The 13,734-nt window shown below is 43.8% G+C and overlaps 1 protein-coding gene across 2 annotated transcripts in view; it reads left to right on the top strand.

Moving 5' to 3' along the window:
- Window positions 1-13,734, top strand: part of rad51 (RAD51 recombinase) — a 123,402-nt gene that overhangs the window by 87,977 nt on the left and 21,691 nt on the right. For both annotated transcript variants that reach the window (XM_070878794.1, XM_070878793.1), the window contains exons 5-6: window positions 4,921-5,012; window positions 5,640-5,734. In XM_070878794.1, the coding sequence (XP_070734895.1) occupies window positions 4,921-5,012; window positions 5,640-5,734 (187 nt within the window). The remainder of the gene's footprint in view (window positions 1-4,920; window positions 5,013-5,639; window positions 5,735-13,734) is intronic.

Here is a 13,734-nt window from a genome sequence, read left to right as displayed (position 1 = left end):
AATCTTCATCTCCAAGTGATTTTCACTTCAGTAGTTTAAGGTGGCAGTAGAATTGTTCAATTGTAACTCTCAGAAATGGGATTCTCTTCTCTTCGCTCTCTCTTCCCACCGACCCCCCCCCCCCCCTTCTTAACGGATTGATTTATTTGTTCTTTTCCTCCATAGTTAACACCATTTAGTGAAAAATGATAAAAATCAGTCCTGCTATATGTTCTCTCCTACCTCCCACAGATGGCTTGGTAAGATTGGTGAAACACACACTGATGACTGAGAAATTCTGTGTGCATATTTGTTGGTAATTGGTTGGAGGGTAGGAGACCAAGTAGGGTTAAAGGGATATGACAAATAGTGCTCCCCATGGATCTATTCTGCGACCTCAGCCTTTCGTCATATATATCAATGACTTGGATGAAGGAATAGAGTTGTATATCAAAGTTTGAAGATGACACTACGTTGGGAGGCACAGTAGTGCAGATGGGAACAGGAAGTTACAAATGAATATAGATCGATTTAAATAATTGGGAAAAACTAGCAGAGGGAGTTCAATGTAAAAAAGTTTGAGATCCACTTTGGATCCAAGAAAGACACATCTGAATGTTTTCTTAATAGTGAGAGACTAGGAATTGTGGAGGAGAAAGGGGAATTGGGAATCCAGGTGTGTACACATCATTCAAAGTTAGTGCATAGATACAAATTTAATCAAAAAGGTCAATGGAACGTTAGCCATTATCTAGAGTAGCTAAAATACAATGGTGAAGAAGGTATGATTCAGTTCTGCAGAGCATTGGTCAGACCCGATCTGGAGTACTGTGTTCAGTTTTGGGCAATGCACCTGAGGAAAGATGTATTGGCCTTGGAGAGGGTACAGCGCAGATTCACCAGAATGATACTCGGGCTTAAATGGTTAAATTGTGAGGACATGTTGCATAAACTTGGCTTGTATTCCCTTGAGTTTAGAAAGTTGAGGGGTAAAGTTGTTTAACTGATTCTATAATAAAAACAGAAAATGCTGGAAATACTCAGCAGGTCAGGCAGCAGCTATGGAGAGAGAAACAGTTAACGTTTCAGGTCGATGACCTTTCGTCAGGACTGACTGAGGTCCTAGTAGAGATCCCTGGAGAACAACACTTGTCACATCCTGCTAATCAGAGTACATTTCCCTTATCGCTACTGTTTCCTACCTCCCAACCAATTAGCAACCCATAAATGAAAAGGAAAACTTGGATTTATATAACGCCTTTCACGACCACCGGACGTCTCGAAGTGCTTGACAGCCAATGAAGTACTTTTGGAGTATAGTCACTGTTGAAATAGTCATAGTCAACATCTTCACTGAGGCGTACGAAAACGTGGGCCTTACATAAGAACATAAGAAATAGGAACAGGAGTAGGCCATACGTCCCCTCGAGCCTGCTTCGCCATTCAATAAGTTCACAGCCTGATCTGATCATGGACTCAGCTCCACCTCCCTGCCCGCCCCCCATAACCCCTTATCCATTTATTGTTTAAGAAACCGTCTATTTCTGTCTTAAATTAATTCAATGTCCCAGCTTCCACAGCTCTCTGAGGCAGCGAATTCCACAGATTTACAATCCTCAGAATAAATTTCTTCTCCATCTCAGTTTTAAATGGGCGGCCCCTTATTCTAAGATCATGCACTCTAGTTCTAGTCTCCCCCCATCAGTGGAAACATCCTTTCTGCATCCATCTTGTCAAGCCCCCTCATAATAATATGTTTCGATAAGATCACCTCTCATTGTTCTGAATTTCAGTGAGTAGAAGCCCAACCTACTCGACCTTTCCTCATAAGTCAACCCTCTCATCTCTGGAATCAACCGTGTGAACCTTCTCTGAACTGCCTCCAAAGCAAGTATATCCTTTTCGTAAATATGGAAACCAAAACTTGGCCTCACCAATACCCTGTATAGCTGTAGCAAGACTTCCCTGCTTTTATACTCCATCCCCTTTGCAATAAAGGCCAAAATTCTATTGGCCTTCCTGATCAGTTGCTGTACCTGCATACTATCCTTTTGTGTTTCATGCACAAGTACCCCCAGGTCCCGCTGTACTGCATTTTTCTCCATTTAAATAACTTGCTCTTTGATTTTTTTTCTGCACTAAACATTCATAAGACAAAGGTCCTCCACCAACCTGACCCCACCACACAGCACTGCCCCCCAGTCATCAGGATCCATAGCGCGACCCTGGACAACATGGACCATTTTCCATACCTCGGGAGCCTATTATCAGCAAGGGCAGACATCGACGACAAGGCTCAACACTGCCTCCAGTGCGCCAGCGCAGCCTTCGGCCACCTGAGGAAAAAGTGTTCGAAGACCAGGCCCTCAAATCTACCACCAAGCTCATGGTCTACAGGGCTGTAGTGAGACCCGCCCTCCTGTACGGCTCAGATGTAGACCATATACAGTAGACATCTCAAATCGCTTGAGAAATACCACCAACGATGTCTCTGGAAGATCCTGCAAATCCTCTGGGAGGACAGACGCACCAACGTTAGCGTCCTCGATCAGGCCAGCATCAAAGCACTGACCACACTCGACCAGCTCCGTTGGGCAGGCCACATTGTTTGCATGCCTGACACAAGACTCCCAAAGCAAGAGCTCTACTCTGAACTCCTCCATGGCAAGCGAGCCCAAGGTGGGCAGAGGAAACGTTTCAAGGACACCCTCAGAGCCTCCTTGATAAAATGCAACATCCCCACCGACACCTGGGAGTCCCTGGCCAAAGACCACTCTAAGTGGAAGAAGAGCATCCGGGAGGGCACTGAGCACCTCTAGTCTCATCGCCGAGAGCAAGCAGAAAAAAAGCGCAGGTAGAGGAAGGAGTTTGTGGCAAACCAGTTCCCACCCACCCTTTCCTTCAACCACTGTCTGTCCCACCTGTGACAAGGACTGTAATTCCCGTATTGGACTGTTCAGTCACCTAAGAATTCACTTTTGGAGTGGAAGCAAGTCTTCCTCGATTTTGAGGGACTGCTTATGATGATGTAGGAAACATCACAAGCTTACTTCCAATTCTATGCACGCTCATTTTTGTTCATCTTTTGTGCAGAACTTTAGCAAATGCCTCCTGGAAGTCCACATGGACAACATCCATAGATGCTCCCTTATCCACCGTGTTGGTGACCTTTTCAAAAAATTCAACTATATTAGTCAGACACAACCTGCATTTCAGAAATCCATGCTGTTGCTTTGATCAGCTCAGACTTGTCTGCAAGTGTTCAGATTCCAGTAACTTTCCACTGACAGGTCTGTAGTATCCTGGTTTCTCCTTCATTCCCTTCTTAAATAATCTTTCTTGTCGAATGTCCCAGTACTAGTGTTGTAACTAGAAGGCTGCAAGGTCTGGGGTTCAGTGCAAGTAATGATCTGATGATGTCCTAGTATATAAAAAAAAAATGAAAACTCTCCAATGGTACAAGTAAAGCATAACTAAGCCATGAAGATCTGAAATTGGATCCTTGGTGTATATTAAGCTGACTAATATGTAGAATGACTGAGTGCTTCACTTGGCCTCCATGCCCCTGGCTAAATCGACTACTTTTGTGCTTTCCTGTAACCACTGCTGGAAAGTTTGTGTGTGGACTTTGGGTGGGGACAGTCTGTGATAGTCCCATGGGAAAATAGTCTGCTGAAAGCAACAATTTGCATTTAAATAAATCATTTAACTTAGAAAAACATCCCATGTGCTTCAGAGGCATGAAGTAAAAAAAATAGATGCTGAGTGAAGAGTTGGAGCTTGGTCAGAGAGGGAGGTTTTAAGCAGGTCTTGGAGAGATAATTCCAGAGAATGGGACCATTGCATCTGAAGGCAGAAAGGAATGGCAGCACAGGGATAGTGGGAGAATGCACAACAAGCTGGAATAAGAGGAACAGAGTAGGGATGTAGGACTGGAAGAGGATACAGCGGTCAGGAGCGATGAGGCCATGGAGGGATTTAAACACCAGCATGAGAATTCTAAGATGTTGGGGGACTGTGAGCCAATGTTGAACAATGAGGATGGCAGTGATGGGCAAGTAGAACTTTGTCTGGGATAGGATATGGACAGCAGTTTTAGAATGAGCTGAAGGAGGGTGGAAGATCAGAGGCTGGCCAGAAGAGCATTAGAATAATCATGTCCGGAAATGATAAACACATGAATGAGGCAGGTTAGGTGAACAGAGATGGAAGTAGTCTTTGTGATGTGAGGATGTGAGGTTGGAAGCTCAACTTGCGGCCAAACAACATTGAAACTAGTCTAGTTCAGCCGAAGAGCAAGGCTGGGGTTGAAGTTGGCGGCAAGAACCCAGAATTTGTGGCGAGCTGAATATAATGGCATTGGTCTTGCCAATCTGTAGCTGGAGGAAGCCAATGGTCATTCAAGACTGGATGTTGGACAACCAGGCTGAAGATGTAGGCATAGCGGAGAGTTAAAACTGATTGTCATTTGCGTACATGTGGAAGTAAACCTCACGTCTGGATGATGCTGCCAAGGGATAACGTGGATGAGGAAAATGCGGAGACCAAGGATGGATCCTTGGGGGAACTCTTGAGGGTGACAGTGCATAGGTGGGAGGAGAAGCCATTGCTGGAAAAAGCTCATTATTTAGGCTTCTCGTATGAAGAATGACAAATTGCATGAGTTACTATTGCATGACTGACATTTGTGGAATTGTAACCTAACGTGAGCCAGTGTCTTCAGTAAGAGATGGTGAAGGCAACTGCATTTCCCATGAATGGTTTGTAGTTCTGACACTACCAGGTTTTATTCCTCAAGTCCCGTCATAATCCACAGGAACATGTTGTGTGTGGAATTCTTTACCATAAGTGGTTTGGAAATGGATCCCGGTCTTGCTGTTTCTGGATCACTATCTTGTTTGTATTGAGCCTGTGATACTATGATTTTGCTTGATGTTGCAGGTGGAATTGAGACTGGTTCAATCACTGAAATGTTTGGAGAGTTTCGTACTGGGAAGACCCAGCTCTGTCACACACTGGCAGTAACATGTCAGGTACCTAATGTATACAGTGTTTTTGTATTCCTCATTTGATCATCATGCTTAAATCAGTTGTTTCTCAATTATCCTGTCTATTGAGGATGCCATCTCCTTTTCCCACCTCCACCAAGCATTGCATTTGATTTTACATATTTCAGGTGGTGAACAGTTGACCAACATCTATTATTTTCTTTCTGCCAGTGCCATTTTGAGCTGCTTTGCTTAGCTTATTTGTAATGATTATTTTAAAAGAAAGTGACTGCTCTCTGCTCTCTGGGGAAGTGTTTCTACTCCACTTGACATTTTCCAGGGACCTGCTTATAATGGCATATCTCCTTTTGGGGAGAAATCAGCCAGTACCCTCATGGGAAATCCAGAGGTGTTGTTTTTATAACATTACACGCCAATTAGTTGTAGAGAAATGCATAAGTGCCTCTGCCATTCCAGACCAAGTTTGGGGACGCTAGTATCTCATGGCAGTGACACCTGTTCAGTGTGAAATATCATTGCGGTGGAGCAAACCCCCTTCAGTAGATCCCAGTTAAAGGCAGTTACAAGGAGATGGAAGCTGTTGATAAAAGTGCAAATCTTTTTCTGCTTTGTTGAAAGCTTATTAATTTTTCCCCTTTTATTGACATGCAGTTACCTATTGACCGTGGTGGTGGAGAGGGAAAAGCTATGTACATTGATACTGAAGGTACATTCCGCCCAGAACGCCTTCTAGCTGTTGCTGAAAGGTTTGTATTGCAGCTGTAATTGTTAAATTCTATCATCGGATTGGATGAGCATTCGGAGTTAATTGTCTACCATTATGCTTAGTTCGCTCACACATTCCTTGTTAAATTAGTCAGTACCAGAGCAGCCCATAAGAAATATTTCAGGACTGTTTGGCCTCATTACTTATAATATATACTGTGCCTTGGACTAATGAGACACACCAGAACTAATGAGAAGAGATGCATTATCCCAGTATGCTAGACTCTGTTCTGATCAAGACATTAACTCTGTTTCGATGGACAACTATCCATAATGAATCTCCTAAAAGTGCTGAGCAATAGTAAGAATTAGGAAAGATGACTGAAATTGTGGTCAAAAATGCGTATTGAGTAGAGGGACATAGCAAGGCAAAGAAGTTTATGAAGTTGCACAAATGGACCAGCAGGGGAGCACTGGAGGCAAGAGTCAGAGGACTAAAGGACATGGTTTGGAGGGGGTTGCAAAATTAGGTTCATGAGGGATTCAAAAGCAATGACATCGATTTTGAATTCCGTGTGTTGGAGTCCAGTGGAAGTTCGCAAGGATAAAGGTGATCACCAAATGGGACTTACTGCAGGACAGGATGTTGATGGCATATCTTTAGGTGAGTTGTAGATTGTGATGGGTGAGTTGTAGATTGTGATGGGTGGAACTTTGCAGGAGGGCTTTGATAATTTTGGAGTATTGAAAAATGGATAAGGGCTTCAATTGAGGTGGAGGTGAGACAGGAGTGGAGGTAGGCAATTTTGCTTGGGTGGAAGTAAGCAGTTGTGGTGATGGATCAAATTCAGTATTTGAAGTTCAGCTCTGTGTTGGAGAACCAGCTGGTTCAGCATGAAGAAGCAACTGGCGAGGTAGGATGGAGTCGGCATAAGGGTATGGAATTTTTGGTGGGAGGTGAATAAGATGGATTTTATTTCCCTAGTGCTCAATTGGAGAAGGTTCTGGCTAATCCACAACTTGGTATCAGGTAGTCTGACAATCCAGGTGCTGTCAGCATACATATAGAGACTGGCGCCCATGCCTGTGGACAATGTCTGAGGGGCACATGTAAAAGAAGAGGAGGGAGCCCAGATGGTTGCTGTGCTAGCCTAGGAGAAGCCATTGCTGAAAATGTGATGGTTGCACAGGCAAGACTGAAACCAAGCAAGTGTAATTCTCTGGAAGTGGACTTCAAAGGAAGAGGAGGTGGTTTGGAGAATGGAGGGTTTCACCATGTTGAACGCCAGAGGTTCAGAAGACGAGCAGGCATTACATGTTACAATCATATTCACAGAGGGTGTCATTTGTGATGGAGCAGGGCAGTCTCGATGCTGTGGCGATAGTGAAAAAGAGATTCAGAAAGAGAATTTGGGGAGAGATATTTGCAATGAGCTAATTGGTGATGTATTCAAAGAATTTGGAGAGGAATGGAAGGCTAGCTTGTAGACAGTCGAGAGTATGATTTTGAGAACAGGATGTTAGTCTTGAAGATGTGTGGATGTGTGTAAGAAAGTAATTGAGTGTGTAATAGGGCAAGGAGAGGAAATTGGTCAAAATTGTGCTGACAAGGAGGTTGAAGGAGCAGGAAGGCTGTCTTGTCTTGAGAAGTGAGGCTGGGGGAAGGAATGCAGTGCAATTTGACTGAGGTAGATTTGGGGGCTGAGGGGTAGAGGATGGGGTAGAGAAGGAGGCAGTGGCTATTTCTGGAAGCATGTCTCTTGTGGAGACTACATTGTTGAATCTGTTCTAACTTCTGGCCATGAGGATTTGATTTAGTGTTTCTGTTGGTTGTATTTGTGTTTAATCCCTGGCATTACATTTTGTTTTGTGGTGAGGCTTTTCTTGCCTCTGCTGTTTAGGGCAAATCCAATAAGAGGTTTCAAAAAAGGGAAAAGCACTTCCATATGGACAAGTGACATAATTTGTTACCTTGAATTCCCCAAGTTCTACCTCCACCACCCTTTCAGGCAGTGCATTCCAGATCATAACCACTCACTGCATAAAAATGTTTTTCCTCATGTCACCTTTGGATCTTCTGCCAATCACCATAAGCCCATGCTGGCTCTCTGCAAGAATACTTCAGCTAGTTCCAATCCCCTACCCTTTCCCCGTAGCCCTGCATTTTATTTTTCTTTCAAGTACTTGTAAATTCCCTTTTGAAAGTCATAATTTATAAGAACATAAGAAATAGGAACAGGAATAGGCTATACGGCCCCTAGAGCCTGCTCTGCCATTCAATAAGATCATGGCTGATCTGATCATGGACTCAGCTCCACCCTCCCTGCCCACTCCCCATAACTCCTTAACCCTTTATCGTTTAAGGAACTGTCTATTTCTGTCTTAAATTTATTCAATGTCCCAGCTCCCACAGCTCTGAGGCAGCAAATTCCACAGATTTACAACCCTTTGAAAGAAGAAATTTCTCCTCGTCTCCATTTTAAATGGGCGGCCTCTTATTTTAAGATCGTGCCCTCTAGTTCTAGTCTCCCCCATCAGTGGAAACATCCTCTCTGCATCCACCTTGTCAAGCCCCCTCATAATAATATGTTTCGATAAGATCACCTCTCATTGTTCTGAATTCCAGTGAGTAGAAGCCCAACCTACTCAACCTTTCCTCATAAGTCAACCCTCTCATCTCCGGAATCAACCTAGTGAACCTTCACTGAACTGCCTCTAAAGCAAGTATATCCTTTCGTAAATATGGAAACCAAACCTGCATGCAGTATTCCAGGTGTACCTCACCAATACCCTGTACAGCTGTAGCAAGACTTCCCTGCTTTTATACTCCATCCCCTTTGCAATAAAGGCCAAGCTTCCATTGACCTTCCTAATCACTTGCTGTACCTGCATACTATCCTTTTGTGTTTCATGCACAAGTGCCCCCAGGTCCCGCCTTACTGCAGCACATTGTAATCTTTCTCCATTTAAATAATAACTTGCTTTTTGATTTTTTTTTTCTGCCAAAGTGCATGACCTCACACTTTCCAACATTATACTCCATCTGCCAAATTTTTGCCTACTCACTTAGCCTATCTATTTACTTTTGCAGATTTTTTGTGTCCTCCTCACACATTGCTTTTCCTCCCATCTTTGTATCGTCAGCAAACTTGGCTATGTTACACTCAGTCCCTTCTTCCAAGTCGTTAATATAGACTGTAAATAGTTGGGGTCCCAGCACTGATCCCTGCGGCACCCCACTAGTTACTGGTTGCCAACCAGAGAATGAATTATTTATCCCGACTCTCTGTTCTCTGTTCGTTAGCCAATCCTCTATCCATGCTAAAATATTACCCCCAACCCCATGAACTTTTATCTTTGTGCAGTAACCTTTTATGTAGCACCTTGTCAAATGCCTTCAGGAAGTCCAAATACACCACATCAGGCAGTGCATTCCAGATCATAACCACTCGCTGCATAAAAAAGTTTTTCTTCATGTTGCCTTTGGATCTTCTGCCAATCACCTTAAATCTGTGCCCTCTGCTTCTCGCCCCTTTGGCTAATGGGAACAGTCTCGCTCTCCCTCTCCCTCTATTCTGTATAGACCCCATAGATTTTGAACACCTCTATCAAATCCACTTTCAATCTTCTCTGCTCCAAGGAGAACAACCCCAGCTTCTCCAGTCTATCCACATAACTGAAGTCCCTCAACCCTGGAGCCATTCTTGTAAATCTTTTTTGCACCCTCTCTAAAGCCTTCGCATCCTTCCTAAAGTACAGTGCCCAGAATTGGACACAATACTCCAGTTGTGGCCAAACCTGTGTTTTATAAAGGTTCATCATAACTTCTTTGCTTTTGTACTCTATGCCTCTATTTTTAAAGCCCAGGATCCCGGATGTATGCTTTTTTAACCGCTTTCTCAACCTGCCCAGATTATAACCACTTGCTGCGTAAAAAAAAGTTTTTTCTCATGTCGCCTTTGGATCTTCTGCCAATCACCTTCAATGATTTGTACACACATACTCCCAGGTCTCTCTGCTCATGCACCCCTTTAGAATTATACCCTTTAGTTTATATTGCCACTCCTCGTTCTTCCTACCAAAGTGTATCACTTCGCACTTTTCTGCGTTCTACGTCATCTTCCACGTGTCCGCCCATTCCACCAACCACCAAGTTTAGTGTCATCTTTAAATTTTGAAATAGGGCCCTGTACACCCAAGTCCAAATCATTTAATATATATCAAGAAAACCAGTGATCTGAGTACCGACCCCTGTGGACCACCACTGTATACCTTCCTCCAGTCTGAAAACAGCCATCACCATTACTCTGTTTCCTGTCACTTAGCCAATTTCATATCCATGCTGCCACTGTCAGTTTTATTCCATGAGTTTCAACTTTGCTGGCAAGCCTATTAGATGGCACTTTATCAAACGCCTTTTGGAAGTCCATGTACACCATCAACCGCATAGTCCTCATCAACCCTCTCTTGTTACCTCATCCAAAAATTCAATTAAGTTAGTTAAGCACAATTTGCCTTTCACAAATCCGTGCTTGCTTTTTTGTCTCGGATTATCATTTCTAAAAGTTTCTCCATCATCGAGGTTAAGCTGACTGGCCTCTAGTTGCTGGGTTTATCCTTGCACCTTTTTTGAACAAGGGTGTAACATTTGCAATTTTCCAGTCCTCTGGCACTACTGCCATATACAAGGAGGATTGGAAGATTATGGCTAGTACCTCTACATTTTCCACCTTTACTTCCATCAGCATCCTAGGATGCATCTCATCTGGTCCTGTGACTTATCCCACTTTAAATACTGCTCGCCTTTCTAGTACCTCCTATCAATTTTTATCCCATCCAATGTTGCAAGTACCTCTTCTTTCACCATGACTGGCAAAATCTTCTTCCTGGGTAAATACAGATACAAAATACTCATTTAGTATCTCAGCCATGCCTTCTGTCTCCATGTGTAGGTCTTCCTTTTGGTCCCTAATCGGCCCCACCCCTCCTCTTACTAGCCGTTTACTATTTATGTGCCTATAGAAGACTTTTGGATTCCTTTTTATGTTAGCTGCCAGTCTATTCTTATATTCCCTCTTTGCCCCTCTTTCTTCCTTTTTCACTTCCCCTCTGAACTTTCTGTATTCAGCCTGGTTCTTTCTTGTATTCTCAACCTGACATCTGCCGTACACCCTTTTTTATGCTTTATCTTCATCTCTATCTCTTTTGTCATCCAGGAAGCTCTGCCTTTAGTTGCCCTACCTTTGCCCCTTTGTGGGAATGTACCTTGACTATAACCGAACCATCTCCACTGAAAAGGCTGCCCATTGTTCAATTAAACTTTTGCCTGACCATCTTTGATTCCAATTTACTAGGACCAGATCCATTCTCAACCCACTGAAATTGGCCTTCCTCCAATTAAGTATTTTTTACTCTAGATTGTTCTTTTTCCTTTTCCATAGCTTGTCTAAACATTATGATACTATGATCAATGTTCCCCAACTGAAACTTAATCCACCTGACCCATCTCATTCCCCAGAACCAGGTCCAGCAATGTCTCCTTCCTTGTTGAGCTGAAAATGTACTGATCAAGAAAATAATCCTGAACACACTTCAGAAATTCTCTCCCTTCTCTGCCCTTTACACTATTACTATCCCAGTCTATATTGGGATAATTGGAAGTCCCCATTATCACCACTCTATAGTTCTTGCACCTCTCTGTAATTTCCCTGCAAATTTGCTCCTCTATATCCTTTCCACTAATTGGTGGCCTATAGAAAACACCTAGTAGTGTAATGGCACCTCTATTATTTCTTAACTCTTAACTAAATGGATTCTGTCCTTGACCCCTCCAGGACATCCTCTCTCTCCAGCACTGTAATATTCTCAATCAATACCCCACTGCCTTTCTTTCCTTCCCTATCTTTCCTGAACACCTTTTATTCAGGAATGTTTAATACCTAATCCTGCCCTTTTTTTGAGCCTGGTCTCCGTTATTGCCACAACAACATATTCACATGTGGCTATTTGCGCCTGCAGTTCACCAACTTTATTTGCATAGAAACATAGAAAATAGGTGCAGGAGTAGGCCCTTCGAGCCTGCACCGCCATTCAATAAGATCATGGCTGATCATTCCTTCAGTACCCCTTTCCTGCTTTCTCTCCATACCCCTTGATCCCCTTAACCGTAAGAGCCATATCTAACTCCCTCTTGAATATATCCAGTGAACTGGCATCAACAACTCTCTGTGGCAGGGAATTCCACAGGTTAACAACTCTGAGTGAAGAAGTTTCTCCTCATCTCAGTCCTAAATGGCCTACCCCTTATCCTAAGACAATGTCCCCTGGTTCTGGACTTCCCCAACATCGGGAACATTCTTCCCGCATCTAACCTGACCAGTCCCGTCAGAATCTTATATGTTTCTATGAGATCCCCTCTCATCCTTCTAAACTCCAGTGAATACAGGCCCAGTTGATCCAGTCTCTCCTCATGACAGCCCAGCCATCCCTGGAATCAGTCTGGTGAACCTTTGCTGCACTCGCTCAATAGCAAGAACGTCCTTCCTCAATTAGGAGACCAAAACTGAACACAATATTCCAGGTGAGGCCTCACTAAAGCCCTGTACAACTGCATTAAGACCTCCCTGCTTCTATATTCAAATCCCCTAGCTATGAAGGCCAACATACCATTTGCCTTCTTTACCGCCTGATGTACCTGCATGCCCACTTTCAGTGACTGATGAACCATGACACCCAGGTCTCGTTGCACCTCCCCTTTTCCTAGTCTGCCACCATTCAGATAATATTCTGCCTTTGTGTTTTTGCCCCCAAAATGGATAACCTCACATTTATCCACATTATACTGCATCTGCCATGCATTTGCCCACTCACCTAACCTGTCCAAGTTACCCTGCAGCTTCTTAGCGTCCTCCTCACAGCTCGCACCGCCACCCAGTTTAGTGTCATCTGCAAACTTGGAGATATTACACTCTATTCCTTCATCCAAATCGTTAATGTATATTGTAACGAGCTGAGGTCCCAGCACTAAGTCCTGCGGCACTCCACTAGTTACTGCCTGCCATTCTGAAAAGGACCCGTTTATCCCGACTCTCTGCTTCCTGTCTGCCAACCAGTTCCCTATCCACGTCCGTATATTACCCCCAATACCATGTGCTTTGATTTTGCACAACAATCTCTTGTGCAGGACCTTGTCAAAAGACTTTTTTGAAAGTCCAAATACACCACATCCACTGGTTCTCCCTTGTCCACTCTGCTAATTACACCCTCAAAAAATTCCAGAAGATTCGTCAAGCATGATTTCCCTTTCATAAATCCATGCTGACTTGGTCCGATCCTGTCACTGCTTTCCAAATGCTCTGCTATTTCATCCTTCATGATTGATTCCAACTTTGCCATGCTTCGTGAGTTCACAAACATGCTTTGTAAACCTATTTTACACCATCTTGTATTTTTTCTTCGTCTGACCCCACCTAATACCTTTTACTCTAGTGCTATCTGTTATATATGTAAACCTGTAAAAACCTTGTGTAGCCACCAGAGGGCTCATCTCCTGGAATCCCAAGGGATCCCACAATCCCTTGGGATCACCTGTACTTAAGGAGGCCTTACAGGCCGGAGAGGCACTCTGGAGACCAGCAATAAAAGACTACGGTCACACTTTACTTTGAGCTCACAGTTGTTGTGTATGACTCGCTATTCATACACAACAACTGGCGACGAGATATACATGACAAACCCAACGATGCAGAGAACAGTGGGCATTCTGGATAAATTTTTGGAGGGAGATGATTGGGAAACCTTCGTGGAGCAACTCGACCAATACTTCGTGGCCAACGAGCTGGAAGGAAAAGCGAACACTGCCAAACGAAGGGCGATTCCCCTCGCTGTTTGCGGTGCACCAACATATGGCCTCATGAGAAATCTGCTTGCTCCAGCGAAGCCCACAAAGAAATCGTGCGATGATTTGTGCACACTGGTCCGGGAGCATCTGAACCCGAAGGAAAGCGTTCTGATGGCGAGGTACCGGTTCTACACCTACAAA

This window comes from Pristiophorus japonicus, chromosome 4 (genome assembly GCF_044704955.1).
Source record: "Pristiophorus japonicus isolate sPriJap1 chromosome 4, sPriJap1.hap1, whole genome shotgun sequence".
Taxonomy (NCBI): Eukaryota; Metazoa; Chordata; class Chondrichthyes; family Pristiophoridae; genus Pristiophorus; species Pristiophorus japonicus.
The sequence above is the reverse complement of the archived record's forward strand: the minus strand, read 5'-3'. Positions and strand labels throughout refer to the sequence as shown.